The 15,330-nt window shown below is 42.1% G+C and overlaps 1 protein-coding gene across 3 annotated transcripts in view; it reads left to right on the top strand.

Annotated features, from left to right (window-relative positions):
• Positions 1–13,569, top strand: part of LOC124121661 — a 45,470-nt gene extending 31,901 nt beyond the window's left edge. For 2 of the 3 annotated variants that reach the window (XM_048394871.1, XM_048394872.1), the window contains exons 2-5: positions 6,843–7,255; positions 8,373–8,681; positions 9,041–9,214; positions 9,502–13,569. In XM_048394871.1, the coding sequence (XP_048250828.1) occupies positions 6,955–7,255; positions 8,373–8,681; positions 9,041–9,214; positions 9,502–13,079 (4,362 nt within the window). In that variant the 5' untranslated portion in view covers positions 6,843–6,954 and the 3' untranslated portion in view covers positions 13,080–13,569. Of the gene's footprint in view, positions 1–3,189; positions 3,313–6,842; positions 7,256–8,372; positions 8,682–9,040; positions 9,215–9,501 lie in introns of those variants that run through there. The other variant, XM_048394870.1, reaches the window with a different exon arrangement.
• Positions 13,570–15,330: the final 1,761 nt, after the last annotated feature.

Below are 15,330 nucleotides of genomic sequence, written 5' to 3'. Positions count from 1 at the left end.
GTAGAGACGGGAGTACGGGTAACAGTGATGGTAGAGACGAGAGTACGGGTTACTGTGATGGTAGAGACGGGAGTACGGGTTACAGTGATGGTAGAGTCGGGAGTACGGGTAACAGTGATGGTGGAGACGGGAGTACGGGTAACAGTGATGGTAGAGACGAGAGTACGGGTTACTGTGATGGTAGAGACGGGAGTACGGGTTACAGTGATGGTAGAGACGGGAGTACGGGTTACAGTGATGGTGAAGACGGGAGTACGGGTTACAGTGATGGGAGAGACGGGAGTACGGGTTACAGTGATGGTAGAGACGGGAGTACGGGTTACAGTGATGGGAGAGACGGGAGTACGGGTTACAGTGATGGTGAAGACGGGAGTACGGGTAACAGTGATGGTAGAGACGGGAGTACGGGTAACAGTGATGGTAGAGACGAGAGTACGGGTAACTGTGATGGTAGAGACGGGAGTACGGGTTACAGTGATGGGAGAGACGGGAGTACGGGTTACAGTGATGGTAGAGACAGGAGTACGGGTAACAGTGATGGTAGAGTCGGGAGTACGGGTAACAGTGATTGTAGAGACGGGAGTACGGGTAACTGTGATGGTAGAGACAGGAGTACGGGTAACTGTGATGGTAGAGACGGGAGTACGGGTTACAGTGATGGGAGAGACGGGAGTACGGGTAACAGTGATGGTAGAGACGGGAGTATGGGTTACAGTGATGGTAGAGACGGGAGTATGGGTTACAGTGATAGTACAGACGGGAGAAAGGGTAACAGTGATGGTAGAGACGGGAGTACGGGTAACAGTGATGTGAGTAAGGGTAACTGTGATGGTAGAGACGGAAGTACGGGTAACAGTGATGGTAGAGACGGGAGTACGGGTTACTGTGATCATGGACGGGAGTACGGTTAACAGTGATGGGAGAGACGGGAGTACGGGTAACAGTGATGGTAGAGACGGGAGTATAGGTAACAGTGATGGTGGAGACCTGAGTACGGGTTACAGCAATGGTAGAGACGGGAGTACAGGTTGCAGTGATGGTAGAGATGGGAGTACGGGTAACAGTGATGGTGGAGACGGGAACATGGGTAACAATGATGGGAGAGACGGGAGTACGGGTAACAGTGATGGTAGAGTCGGGAGTATGGGTTACAGTGATGGTAGAGACGGGAGTATGGGTTACAGTGATAGTACAGACGGGAGAAAGGGTAACAGTGATGGTAGAGACGGGAGTACGGGTAACAGTGATGTGAGTAAGGGTAACTGTGATGGTAGAGACGGAAGTACGGGTAACAGTGATGGTAGAGACGGGAGTACGGGTTACTGTGATCATGGACGGGAGTACGGTTAACAGTGATGGGAGAGACGGGAGTACGGGTAACAGTGATGGTAGAGACGGGAGTATAGGTAACAGTGATGGTGGAGACCTGAGTACGGGTTACAGCAATGGTAGAGACGGGAGTACAGGTTGCAGTGATGGTAGAGATGGGAGTACGGGTAACAGTGATGGTGGAGACGGGAACATGGGTAACAATGATGGGAGAGACGGGAGTACGGGTAACAGTGATGGGAGAGACGGGAGTATAGGTAACAGCGATGGTAGAGGCGGGAGTACGGGTAACAGTGATGGTGGAGACGGGTGTACGGGTAACAGTGATTGTAGAGACGGGAGTACGGGTAACAGTGATGGTAGAGACGGGTGTACGGGTTACTGTGATGGGAGAGACAGGATTAAATGCAATCCATCTGCCTGAACCAGGATGTAAGAGGCAGTGATCTGACCTCGACCCTATGGCCTAAGAGGGAAATAGCGTGTTTGTACGAATGTGTCTTGCTTGTTCACATATCACGAATCTGCCTTAACTGTTACTTCTTTACACATTTCTCAGAGATGGAGTGAAGGAGTAGAATAATCCGCCCTTTAAGTGGTTCGAGATGCATATTCACGATTTTATAAACTAAAATATGAAAAAGGGTAAAATGGAGGGCACAATTCTCGAACACATTTGAGTTCATGACCCGTAATCTAAGTCTGTACAATATCATTTCTCTGATTTAAATAGCCTAGAGAAAATTGTCCCCTTTGAGAACGGACGGACGCTGAAATCGCTGCATCACCTCCCTCGGGGTTTAACTGACCATGCCAAAGGTTAAAACATCGGATTCTTGTCGGTATGTTTTTTATCGGGCGTAGCAGTTATTCATATATTTGGCAAAACACCCACAGTACATTCCCTCATGATGTACATAGACAAATATTATTAAAACTCTTATATGTTAATTTATCTAAACAAACTTTGAATGTTACAGACTGAACGGATTTTGAAAAGCCTCATACCAGTTATATAAAAACAAATATTATTTGATAATGAATAAGGCTCAATACCATGAGTACTGGCTTGCCAACTTTGACTAATACACAACCACTTCACGAAGCACAAATGTACAAAATCGAAAAACTGTTAAGATATTTTATAAAATATGCGAATTTTTGTCATTGGATCTTTTTTTTAAATATCATAACCCATTTCCGAAATGGTCAGTTAACACCATATCTTTCAAAGATCTCATGCCTGAAAAAACCCCTTGAAACTGAAGGATTTATGAAGATACATGTACAACGATAATGACAGTCCTAAACCTACACGGTGTAGTGCATACACACTATTCTGGTGTCTACAGAATGGACACTATGACATGTTATGAGACCAAAACAAGTATGCATAACTTACTTACTGTTGGATAGTTAACGTGCGCTTTCCTACATGAGAGGAAAGGCCCGTTTTATATCTGGTGCTAATAGAAAGCTAATAGAGCTGGTACCCCTATTCGTTACACGGATTTGTATTCATTTCTCACCGCTTCATGTTAAGCTACACTGAGCTACGTCCCACGACTGGAAAAAGACTCGTACTTTGCATTGGCAAAAGTATAAGCCTATCTGCCTGAGCTTGCGTCGCGTATCACCTGGAGAACCAGTTTTTGCCTTGCCGTCGGGTGGCGCTGGTGTTACTTAGCGAGGCATGCTAGCGCTGCGGTGGAGCACAGGAGTCTGTATCTAAAAATAGACGCCCTAATGCATATTCATGACCATCTCCACACGCGAGCCCGAGCTCGCGTGTGGAGATGGTCATGAATATGCATGAGGGCGTCTTTTTTTAGATACAGACTCCTGTGGGTTGAGCTTGCTTCTGCTATCCTACACGACTGTGAGGAGCTTATAAACAGTTATATTTAGCACGGGTTTTTCCTGCTTCCTTGCAGAGGGTCTTGACTCTGGTTTCGTCCACACATTTCTCCTTCATACAACACAGTAAGAAAGTGTCCACGGTGTTAAGCTTGTTTGTATACCTCATTGTATCACTCTTCAATGTCTTGTTGAATTTGAGAACGAATGGGACAGTGTGTATTCTGACATAAGACTCCAACTCGGCGTAGATGACTGAACTAAAACGAAACGAAACGAAACTAGTTTCAGTATTCTTGTTTATTACAGAATGACGAATAACAGCAAATTATATATATAAAGGTCCAGTACTTGGACTGTTCTGAAGCATTGTTTTGTAAACAATAGTCGATAACCCCTGAACTTACTCGGGTGTACTTGGCTTATTCCGCGAGAGGAGTTTCTGCTCCAGTGGTCACATCGATCACCCGGCGCGTGTAGGCTTATATCATCAAACTTTTGTTTGAAAGCAAACGCACTTATTCTGAAATAAGAACAACCGGGTCAATGCAAGCCTTACGTATTGTTTTACATAATTATATAGACATCCTACAACCGCAACACTGCCAACTCCCCGACGCGCCCGTGATCGCATCTCGTTTTATGTTTGCTCGTTTTCAAACAACAAAACAACAAAAAGGACCCCTGTGAGTGTTATAAAGCAATGTAGCCGATTGTTAGACAATGATTGTAACTGTATTACATTGTTTTTGTTGAGATTCAGTAGAAGGTCATTGCTTTGTATTTTGACAATGTTTAGTTGTCTGGAATGATATATTATGTATTCTAAGTAGTGGTGTTGAAGTTCTTATATTTAGATGCTCGAATTATCTGTAAAATTCCGAAATAGGATGGATGTCAAGTGTTATCGAAACATGTAGAATATTATGTGATGTTCTAGTGACACTGGACTTGTCAAGCACTGTGTGGAATGTGCTGGAAGCTAGTTATATCACACATTATCTGACATTACATCAAGACCAGTTTCCATATGAACATCACTTTTCACCCTTGTGTTCAGCCTGAGCCTATCTCGGAAGCTTGATCACTGTTGCAGATAGGGGTACGTTATTATCACCACCATCATATTTTGCATTGATACTGATATTGAATATTGTACTACTACTCTATTGCATACTGTCATTGTAATTGCTGTGCAGTATTTTGTATTGGTTTGTAAACTTAGCAGTCAACTGACATGTACTAAGGAGAGATCAGATAAAAATCATTGCAATCTGTCTTTCTTTTATTAGATTGTCACTGGTCGCAGTCGGAGAAATCACAGCTAAGGGAATCAACCCAGGATATTATGTAATATTGTTCACGTGGTTACGAGAATGGCCAGTTGTGAATGTCTGCGCATCTATTGCACATCTGCAGCGGCACAGGGAGGTTAACAGCAGGGTGTCGGGGTGTATCAGTTACATGCCAGACCGTAGCGCTGATGGTTTATGATAAACTGTTGAGAGCGCGGTCCCTCTATTTTCCGGTCTCCCGATAAATTGATAAAAGCATGTGTTACTATTTGTTTTGACTACAAAAATTGAGTGTTACATGCCGGACTGTAGGGCTGATGGCGGTGCAGGTGGTCACGTGACACGTGTTGTTAAGACGATGGCTATAACTCGTACAGTTGGTCGACGAGAAATTTGTATTCTGTTATAACGCGACGATCGGGAATCAAAACAGTGGAAAGAACAAGGGAAGAGTGGCGATAGCTGATAGGTGACCAATATGGTTTAGATGACAGCACATCCATGGAGGATAAATATGCAAATGAAAATAATATTGAACGTTTTGGGATATATTCTTAATGAAATTGGAACAGTTCATGATATATCTTTTTCTAAATCTGTAGACTCATCCAAAATGAAACAAATGAATGGAAAACAGGTGAATGGACTGTGTAGGATGTGACAGAGCTACTAGGCTGGCCGCATCGAACTCTGGGTTGAAGAATGATTGCTTCATACAAAAGAGGCATTTATGTTGTAATCTACGCCTCGCTATGCACTGGCCTCTAGTCTAATTGAGCTTGCAATAAGTATTTTAAAACTGATCTGTAAGAAAAAACGCGAGATTTTTCTTCAATTTGCCTCTAATAAAAAACATGACTGAAGCAAGTACATTCGGTTTGTTGGGTTCGCTTTGGAGATCTCGAGAAGTAAATCATTCAACTGAATGTGAGAGGGCATACTCAGAAATGATATCATGCATGATTTCAAAACACAAATAACCGTCGACGTGTTTAAGGATGGATTTCTTTCACTCACAAAGATCGCCTCATGTTGTAAAGAGTGTACAAAGTTTCATTTTGCCATCGTCTCACACCACAGAGCTCGTATTACGGTAGACACAAGTGAGCTGCCAACGCCCAAACGGACTAGATTAAGTTGTGACAAAACACCTGATTCCTTATACAACCTTTCAATATCATCAAAATGAGGTTATGTTATGGCTGGCGTCCATCATCCGACCGTTGGCACTGAACTTGAAAACTCATCTTCTGTTATCTAGGTATGACAGGGATAGAACATCATAGGGTTTTGTCACGTGTTTGTTAACTTTGTTGCCCCCGGGTCAAGTTTCACAAAGCTATCTTAGCCCAACGACTGTCGTAAGTCTATGTTAATGTATGGGAGCTACGATTTTCGCGCTCCGACTATCGTAAGGCTATCGTAATGTATTGGAGCTACGATTTTCGCGCTCTGACTACAGTAAGTCTATCTTAATGTATAGGGGCTACGATTTTTCTCACTCCGACTCTCGTAAGGCTATTGTTATGTATTGGAGCTACGATTTTCGCGCTCTGACTACAGTAAGTCTATCTTAATGTATGGGGGCTACGATTTTTCTCACTCCGTCTATCGTCAGGCTATCGTAATGTATTGGAGCTACGATCGCCAGAATTCTAAAGGTAGGCCCAACTTTCATGTTTCAGTGTGAGGACATTGTTGCATCAAAGATACCGGTACTCCTGCAACATTTGCATACAGGAACTTACATAACATTAATGAACCTTTTAAATCAAGTAACGATTAATGCTTATTTTATAATCAACTGGTGAAGTTTTAACATGTAGACCCTTGTTCTTTGCGGGGAGTTTGTTTTGACAGTAAACCTTGTTTCTCCTTGATTAATATGACATGTAAACATGAAATGTATTTCTGAAACAACACCTCACGAAATATAATGATGACATGTTTATAAACTGAATCCTACAGTCACAAGGGGTACAACGCTGTGTAAGCCTTAATATATTGCTTCATATGCTTTTCTGAAATTCAAGTGTGCTTTAATATGTTGTGTCTATGGCGTCCAACGGCGCCTCCATCTGCCTCTGTGGGATCTTTTAAACACGACGGAGGCTATTTGGAGAAATGCTTTTTATGGTAGTTACGTGGTCATTATCTAAATGTAATGAAATCTGGTAAATGTGTAGTAAATGGGGTTCAACATATGTGCTCCTTTTTACCTTGATTTTACCTTCGCACTTCGACAATACTGAAAGGTAACATTGACTTGACTCCTTATCCAGGTGTGCTACAGTGCTGTAGCGGAAAATGTAGGACTGACCTGCAGACAGACGTTGTACACATTAGGCGATTTTGTTGTAGGATGATGATGACGAGTTTGGTGCCAACTTAGATTGAAGACCCTCATGAAAGACAGGAAGTAGTAAAGAATCTTCAAAGATAGAGATTAGAACGATATATTCACTGGTTGAATATGGCCGAGATGGAGAAAGGTCAAAGTGACACAGATAGTGAAGAATGTACACCAGCAAATTGCAGGAGGAAAAGCAATGATGAGGACAACCCGCCTGGAACCACTGATGGATCAGGCAGTACTTCGGAGGATGCAGGAAATAAAGATGTTGATGAAGAGAGTGCTGACGAATGTTTGTTTGGTGACATGACAGATGAAGAAGAGGGAGATAAAATCGAAGATATGTATCAACTTGGAGCATGTGCTACAAAGGTCAAATTCCAGACTGTTCAACAACAGTCGTACCAACTTGTAGGTAAAGGTATGTATGCTTACAGGAAGTAAGGCTAGGTAATGATGCCCTCTTGACAGCAACAAGTTCGAGTTTTTCCTCGGTCACTTGGCTCCTGTTGTTTCAGAAAGATCCAACACAAGTTACAAAACGAGCCAATGCAAAATAAAAGAAAGCAGTGCATTTCAGGCTATTTATTTATGCTCATATCATCTTCCCGAGGCAAGGGAGCAAGCTAAGTCCAGCTGCCACCCTTGCCGAACTAGACTGGAATAATGGAGTTATATTTTGGCTGGACTGGCACAGTCTAATTAAATACGCATAACGAAATTGATATGCAGTTCGTAAACAACACTGATTTCAACGTGCACATTTTTGACAAGTGCATGATGTGTACCGTCAACTGGGCGTCGACAGATATTTTCCAAATCTTTTGAAGTTTTTAATCAAGGTGTTCACTTGATTTGGTGATTTGATGCACTTCGCGAGGCAAGGCCCATTTTATTTCAATATATCTTGTTCACTGATCAGAACTGGTGCAGCCATTTTGTTCGAAGCAAATGCAAGTGATATGAGAATCTGATTGGTCAATAGGAGGGTCATAGAAGGGACATAACTCGTATTAGCCACTGGTGGCCCTAAGATTGAGCACAGTAATCGTAGCCCAGTACTGCAAGGTTGGAAACTGGACTTTAGAGTCAGTTAACTCCCTTTCCTCGGGAAGATGTACTCATACATGTGATATAACACTAATAGGCTGAAGTGGCATTAAATTATTTCGTCATAATTCAGGTGAGCCACAGAGCATTGTGGCTATACTGCCTCACAATAATGGAAACACAATATGAATAGCCATGTCAAGTAATCATCTTAATCAAAATCCATAGTTGACTCCCAGTCGCTCTTGCCATAATGTCATCGGAAGTTAAACTATGAATTGATCACATTTCTTTTAAAAAACTGTCCTCTAAATTTTCATTGCGATCCAACTGTAATCATCGCCAATTAGGAAACAACCAAAACAGTGTTTTATTGCAACATGCTAAGATACAAAGATGTCGGTCAGAACAGGCCATTGGCTGAGTAACCATAAGGTTTTCCTGAAACTAATCCGAATGGATAATAGCCATGTTTGTTCCCATCATAGACACCACGGCACAACACATTGTGGGATGTTGTCAGCAACCACAGGGAGAAATAGCGTCAACATCACAGCAGGGGACACAACTCCAGCAAGCTTCAGCTGCTGGTGTTGATCAGACAACAAGTCAGGCACAGTTGTCAACAACTACGTCTTGTGTAGTCCCCGAAACAACTGTTGTACAAGTCCCGAGAACAGCAGCACTGACACCAGCGTCCACATCCTCTCTTCTACCCAGAATACCAGGATCTGTTGTATCAGAGATACAGTCATCAGGGCTACCTGGGGTACCAGTGCCTGTGGATTCTCCCGCAGGTGAGCGCTGTTACATGATACACACACATGACTAAAGGTTCAGATATCTAATACTTACAATAGGATAATTACAAATGACGCTTTTTAGCGAATATCCTGTGGCATCTATGCCTACATTTTTGGGCAGGGTGTCTGTAACCGTATACAGCCTCAATACAATCTCACCCGGACTGATCAGAGAGTTGTAAGCTCTGCTCTATTTCAGGTTAGCCATTTTAGAAAACGTAATGAGACCTTTAATGGAAATATAATGACTAATATGAAGTAGTATGCCTCTCTTCATGATCGTTGTCTATAGAGATATCTAGGTTCAAATATAGAGACATCTGTGAGGGCTTCAGTCCCAGTTTCTGTTTCAGTTGTCCAGTACAACAATTTCTACGTACGGCAGAATTTTGAGGATGTGACAGTCAGGGGCGCCAGGAATCTGAACTTTGGCGGAACCCAGAACATTAGAGGAACACAGAACGATTGTGCACCTCGGACCAACCAGGAAGAGGAGAAACAACTGACTGCAGCACAGAAGATCAGGAGTGAGTTAATTATCTACTTACTTTCGTAAACTGTCTGATCTCGTTTAGAACAATAACTTACACAGAAATGAGAAATGCTGTGAGAAAACATGTTTCAGTTTGATGGATAATATTTTTAATATTTTGTGTTCGCAGGGCACGTGTCAACATAAGGATGCTCAGAGTCAAACCTTATTTGATGATGGCTACAATATGTTCCTTTAACTGAGAATAAATTATCTTAAAAATAAGATTGTTAACTTTAACATAGATTTTTTAATATAGTCAATTATAAAATTGTTTTACAGAAAGAACAGAATCCAGGATACAGTTATGGACTAAAGACATGGTGGAGACAGAAGGCCTGCAGAAGGTGACAGACAAGCTAGACAGAGGAGCAACATGGGTGACAATTAAAGGAAGACCAGGAGAGGGGAAGTCTACAATAGCCTACATGGCTCTCAAAGATCAGCACACTCAGGGGAGACAAGTGTATCAGGTGGTGTCACCGGAGGAGTTCAATGAGGTCATAACGGCCAGCACTAACCCTGTCATTATGTTAGATGACATATTTGGTGATCTGGAATTTGATGTAGCAGAATGGGCCAAGTGGAGACCAAGTCTACAACCTTTTGTGGATGTGAAAGATCCTGATAAATATACAGAAAAAGATTCCATAGACAAGTCCACTAATATTGAAAATGCTTCAAAGCGAACAAAAGATGAGCAAACAGAGCTGAAAAGAACGGCGCCTAACAAAGACCAAACTATCATTATCCTCGTAGGCCGTGATTATGTGTTGAAATCCTCATTGTCAGACTTGGGAAAGATGGCAGATTACATATCTAGTCCCCTGTATGTGGTGGAAGTTTCTTCTCTGAGAGACTCTTGTGAACGAAGGAAGATTTGGCATGTTCATGTCAAAACAAAGACAAAGATGGACTTTGATGAGTCAACTGTGTCTCAGATATGTCAGGCGGACTGTCCACACGGCTTTCCCCATATATGTAAAATGTTTGTCGCAACATATGGAAAGGATCAGACGCAACCTTCAGCAGAGACTATTTTAGATTTTTTAAAAATGCCTCTTGTGTTCCTCAGAAAGACTTTGTATAAATTTCTTAAGGATAAGATAAAGCGTTCACTGTTCATGGCTATGATTAAAAGAGATGGGAAGGTTAGTGGACAGGAGTTGGAGGAGGATGATAATCTTGCGTATGAAAGCATAACAGCTGCTGATGATTTGGTTGGATCTTATCTCAAGAAGGAAGATGACACATACATGTTTGACCATCCCTCTATATATGACAGTGTTGCTTTAATACTCAGTACAAAACAATCAAAGTTTGTCATCGAAAGTTGTAGTTTGTCATTCATCCATCAGCGACTTCGTATTAAACCATCCACAAGACAAGGGGAAAATGTTCCTAGTGAGACAGGTCTTGTTGCAAATATCTCATGGACCTTTGCTGGACATTTAGCCAGAAGATTTGCAACTGAAATTGAGAGACGCAATTTGTTGCATGTCTTATCGCACCAGGCATGTTGTAATTCAGAGTTTATTGACTTGCTCATGGACTGTCTGAAGACAAACTGTCACATGTCTGTTCCTGATCTTCTGAAACTAGTTGATAATTCTTCAAGACAATACGTTATAAGAGACGAGTCACATTCATTTTTGAAATTGCTTTCAAGCAACAAGTCACATCATCTAATCAAATTTATTATGGAGAAAGAAAACATATCATTCAGCCAAAGTGAAATGCGTGACATTTTACTTGGGGTGTGCAAGAATGCTGCTTGTAGTGTATTGACCTACATCAGTGAACACATGAAGCTTGACATGGATGCTAGATATGGTCGGCTTAATGTAACTCCGATCATGTTAGCAGCAGAAACCAAAAACAGTGAGTTTGTCGATCAGATTCTGGCCCTTGCCCCTGACCTGAATGCATGCAATAAACTAGGAGATACTGTCTTTCATTACCTTTGCAAGTATGGCCTTACATCAGCCGTGGAAAAAGCAATTAACACGGGTGTGGATGTCAATGTGCATCGTGTAAATGGTGACCCTTTGTACCTTGCCATACAAAATGGTCACTTAGGGGTGGTGAAACTGCTGGTGAAAACAGGATTTGATCTGGATAACCAGAAAGGTCTTAGATTTGCTTCTATGAGCCAGAACAAGGACATGCTAGACTTTCTTTTAGACAGAGGAGCACAGGTTGATGGTGATGTTGTAAACAGTGCTTGTGAGGTGGGGAACTTGACTATGGTCAAAATGTTATTTGAGAAGGGTGCTACTGTTGACATGATGTCATCTAATGGAGAAACTCCTCTTCACAGCTCATGTAGACGACAGTCAGATGTTATGTCATTTCTGCTGGCGAAAGGAGCAAGTGTGAATCAACTTTCATCTGATACAGGTGACTCACCACTTCATATAGCAGCATATGAGGGACATACAGTGTGTGTCAATGTCTTACTGAAGGCCGAGGCTGATGTGAATGTACAGAATAATACAGGTGACACACCACTTCATACAGCAGCAGATGAATTCTTTAGATCTACAGAGTGTGTTGAAGAGTTACTGAAGGCAGGGGCTGATATGAATGTACAGAACAATACAGGTGACACGCCACTTCATAATGCAGCAGTGTGGGGATCTACAGAGAATGTTGAAGAATTACTGAAGGCCGGGGCTGATGTGAATGTACAGAATACTACAGGTGACACGCCACTTCATAATGCAGTAGTGAGGGAATCTACAGAGAATGTTGAAGAGTTACTGAAGGCCGGGGCTGATGTGAATGTACAGAATACTACAGGTGACACGCCACTTCATAATGCAGTAGTGAGGGATTGTACAGAGAATGTTGAAGAATTACTGAAGGCCGGGGCTGATGTGAATGTACAGAATAATACAGGTGACACACCACTTCATGCAGCAGCATTGTTTGGATCTACAGAGAATGTTGAAGAGTTACTGAAGGCCGGGGCTGATGTGAATGTACAGAATACTACAGGTGACACGCCACTTCATAATGCAGTAGTGAGGGAATCTACAGAGAATGTTGAAGAGTTACTGAAGGCCGGGGCTGATGTGAATGTACCGAATACTACAGGTGACACGCCACTTCATAATGCAGTAGTGATGGAATCTACAGAGAATGTTGAAGAGTTACTGAAGGCCGGGGCTGATGTGAATGTACAGAATACTACAGGTGACACGGAACCTCATAATGCAGCAGTAAGGGAATCTACAAACTGTGTTGAAGCGTTACTGAAGGCCGGGGCTGATGTGAATGTACAGAATACTACAGGTGACACGCCACTTCATGCAGCAGCAGCAGCAGCAGGGTGGGGAACTGCAGAGTTTGTTGAAGAGTTACTGAAGGCTGGGGCTGATGTGAATGTACGGAATAATAGAGGTGACACGCCACTTCATGCAGCAGCAGCAGAAGAAGGGTGGGGATCTGGGGAGTCTGTTGAAGTGTTACTGAAGGCCGGGGTTAATGTGAATGTACAGAATAATACAGGTGACACGCCACTTCATGCAGCAGCAGCAGCAGCAGCATGGTGGGGATCTGCAGACTATGTTGAAATGTTACTGTTGTCCGGGGCTGATGTGAATGTACTGAATAATACAGGTGACACACCACTTCATGCAGCAGCAGCAGGAGCAGGGTGGGGATCTACAGAGGGTGTTGAAGGGTTACTGATTGCCGGGGCTGATGTGAATGTACAGAATAATACAGGTGACACGCCACTTCATAAAGCAGCAGTGAGGGGATCTACAGATTGTATTGATGTATTACTGAAGGCTGGAGCTGATGTGAATATACAGAATAATACAGGTGACACACCACTTCAAAAGCAGCAGTGAGGGGATCTACAGATGTACTTCAACATGTTCGTCTAGCTTCTATAGACTCCCTGATGTAATGTACAGAATATAGTGTGAATGTAGTGTAGTTGCAACCTTCAACATGTTCGTCTAGCTTCTACAGACTCCCTGGTATAATGTACAGAATATATTGTAAAAGTAGTGTAGTTGCAGCCTTCAACATGTTCGTCTAGCTTCTAAAGACTCCCTGGTCTAATGTACAGACAATAGTGTGAATGTAGTGTAGTTGCAGCCTTCAACATGTTCGTCTAGCTTCTATAGACTCCCGGGTGTAATGTACAGAATATAGTGTGAATGTAGTGTAGTTGCAACCTTCAACAAGTTCGTCTAGCTGATAGACTCTCGGGTGTAATGTACAGAATATAGTGTGAATGTAGTGCAGTTGCAACCTTCAAAATGTCCGTCTAGCTTCTATAGACTCCCTGATGTAATATAGAGGAATATAGTGTGAATGTAGTGTAGTTTCAACCTTCAACATGTTCGTCTAGCTTCTATAGACTCCCTGGTGTAATGTACAGAATATAGTGTGAATGTAGTGTAGTTGAAACCTTCAACATGTTCTTCTAGCTTCTATAGACTCCCTGGTGTAATGTACAGAATATAGAGTGAATGTAGTGTAGTTGCAACCTTCAACCTGTTCGTCTAGCTTCTATAGACTCCCTAGTGTAAAGTAGGGAATATAGTGTGAATGTAGTGTAGTTGCAACCTTCAACATGTTCGTCTAGCTTCTATAGACTCCCTGGTGTAATGTACAGAATATAGTGTGAATGTAGTGTAGTTGAAACCTTCAACATGTTCGTCTAGCTTCTATAGACTCCCTGATGTAATATAGAGGAATATAGTGTGAATGTAGTGTAGTTGAAACCTTCAACATGTTCTTCTAGCTGCTATAGACTCCCGGGTGTAATGTAAAGAATATAGTGTGAATGTAGTGTAGTTGCAACCTTCAACATGTTCGTGTAGCTTCTATAGACTCCCTTGTGTAATGTACAGAATTTAGTGTGAATGTAATGAAGTTGCAACCTTCAACATGCTTGTCTAGCTTCTATAGGCTCCAGGGTGTAATGTACAGACTATAGTGTGAATGTAGTGTTGTTGCAACCTTCAACATGCTCGACTAGCTTCTATAGACTCCCTGGTGTAATGTCCAGACTATAGTGTGAATGGAGTGTAGTTGCAACCTTCAACATGTTCGACTAGCTTCTATAGACTCCCTGATGTAATGTACAGACTATTGTGTGAATGTAGTGTAGTTGCAACCTTCAACAAGCTCGTGTAGCTTCTATAGACTCCCTGGTGTAATGTACAGACTATAGTGTGAATGTAGTGTAGTCGCAACCTTCAAGATGTTCGTCTAGCTTCCATAGGATCCCTTGTGTAATGTACAGAATATAGTGTGAATGTAGTGTAGTTGCAACCTTCAACATGTTCGTCTAGCTTCTACAGACTCCCTGGTATAATGTACAGAATATATTGTAAAAGTAGTGTAGTTGCAGCCTTCAACATGTTCGTCTAGCTTCTAAAGACTCCCTGGTGTAATGTACAGACAATAGTGTGAATGTAGTGTAGTTGCAGCCTTCAACATGTTCGTCTAGCTTCTATAGACTCCCGGGTGTAATGTACAGAATATAGTGTGAATGTAGTGTAGTTGCAACCTTCAACAAGTTCGTCTAGCTGATAGACTCTCGGGTGTAATGTACAGAATATAGTGTGAATGTAGTGCAGTTGCAACCTTCAAAATGTCCGTCTAGCTTCTATAGACTCCCTGATGTAATATAGAGGAATATAGTGTGAATGTAGTGTAGTTTCAACCTTCAACATGTTCGTCTAGCTTCTATAGACTCCCTGGTGTAATGTACAGAATATAGTGTGAATGTAGTGTAGTTGAAACCTTCAACATGTTCTTCTAGCTTCTATAGACTCCCTGGTGTAATGTACAGAATATAGAGTGAATGTAGTGTAGTTGCAACCTTCAACCTGTTCGTCTAGCTTCTATAGACTCCCTAGTGTAAAGTAGGGAATATAGTGTGAATGTAGTGTAGTTGCAACCTTCAACATGTTCGTCTAGCTTCTATAGACTCCCTGGTGTAATGTACAGAATATAGTGTGAATGTAGTGTAGTTGAAACCTTTAACATGTTCGTCTAGCTTCTATAGACTCCCTGATGTAATATAGAGGAATATAGTGTGAATGTAGTGTAGTTGAAACCTTCAACATGTTCTTCTAGCTG

Source organism: Haliotis rufescens, unplaced genomic scaffold, assembly GCF_023055435.1.
Source record: "Haliotis rufescens isolate VD_foot unplaced genomic scaffold, xgHalRufe1.0.p SCAF_130, whole genome shotgun sequence".
NCBI classification, from domain to species: Eukaryota; Metazoa; Mollusca; class Gastropoda; order Lepetellida; family Haliotidae; genus Haliotis; species Haliotis rufescens.
The sequence above is the reverse complement of the archived record's forward strand: the minus strand, read 5'-3'. Positions and strand labels throughout refer to the sequence as shown.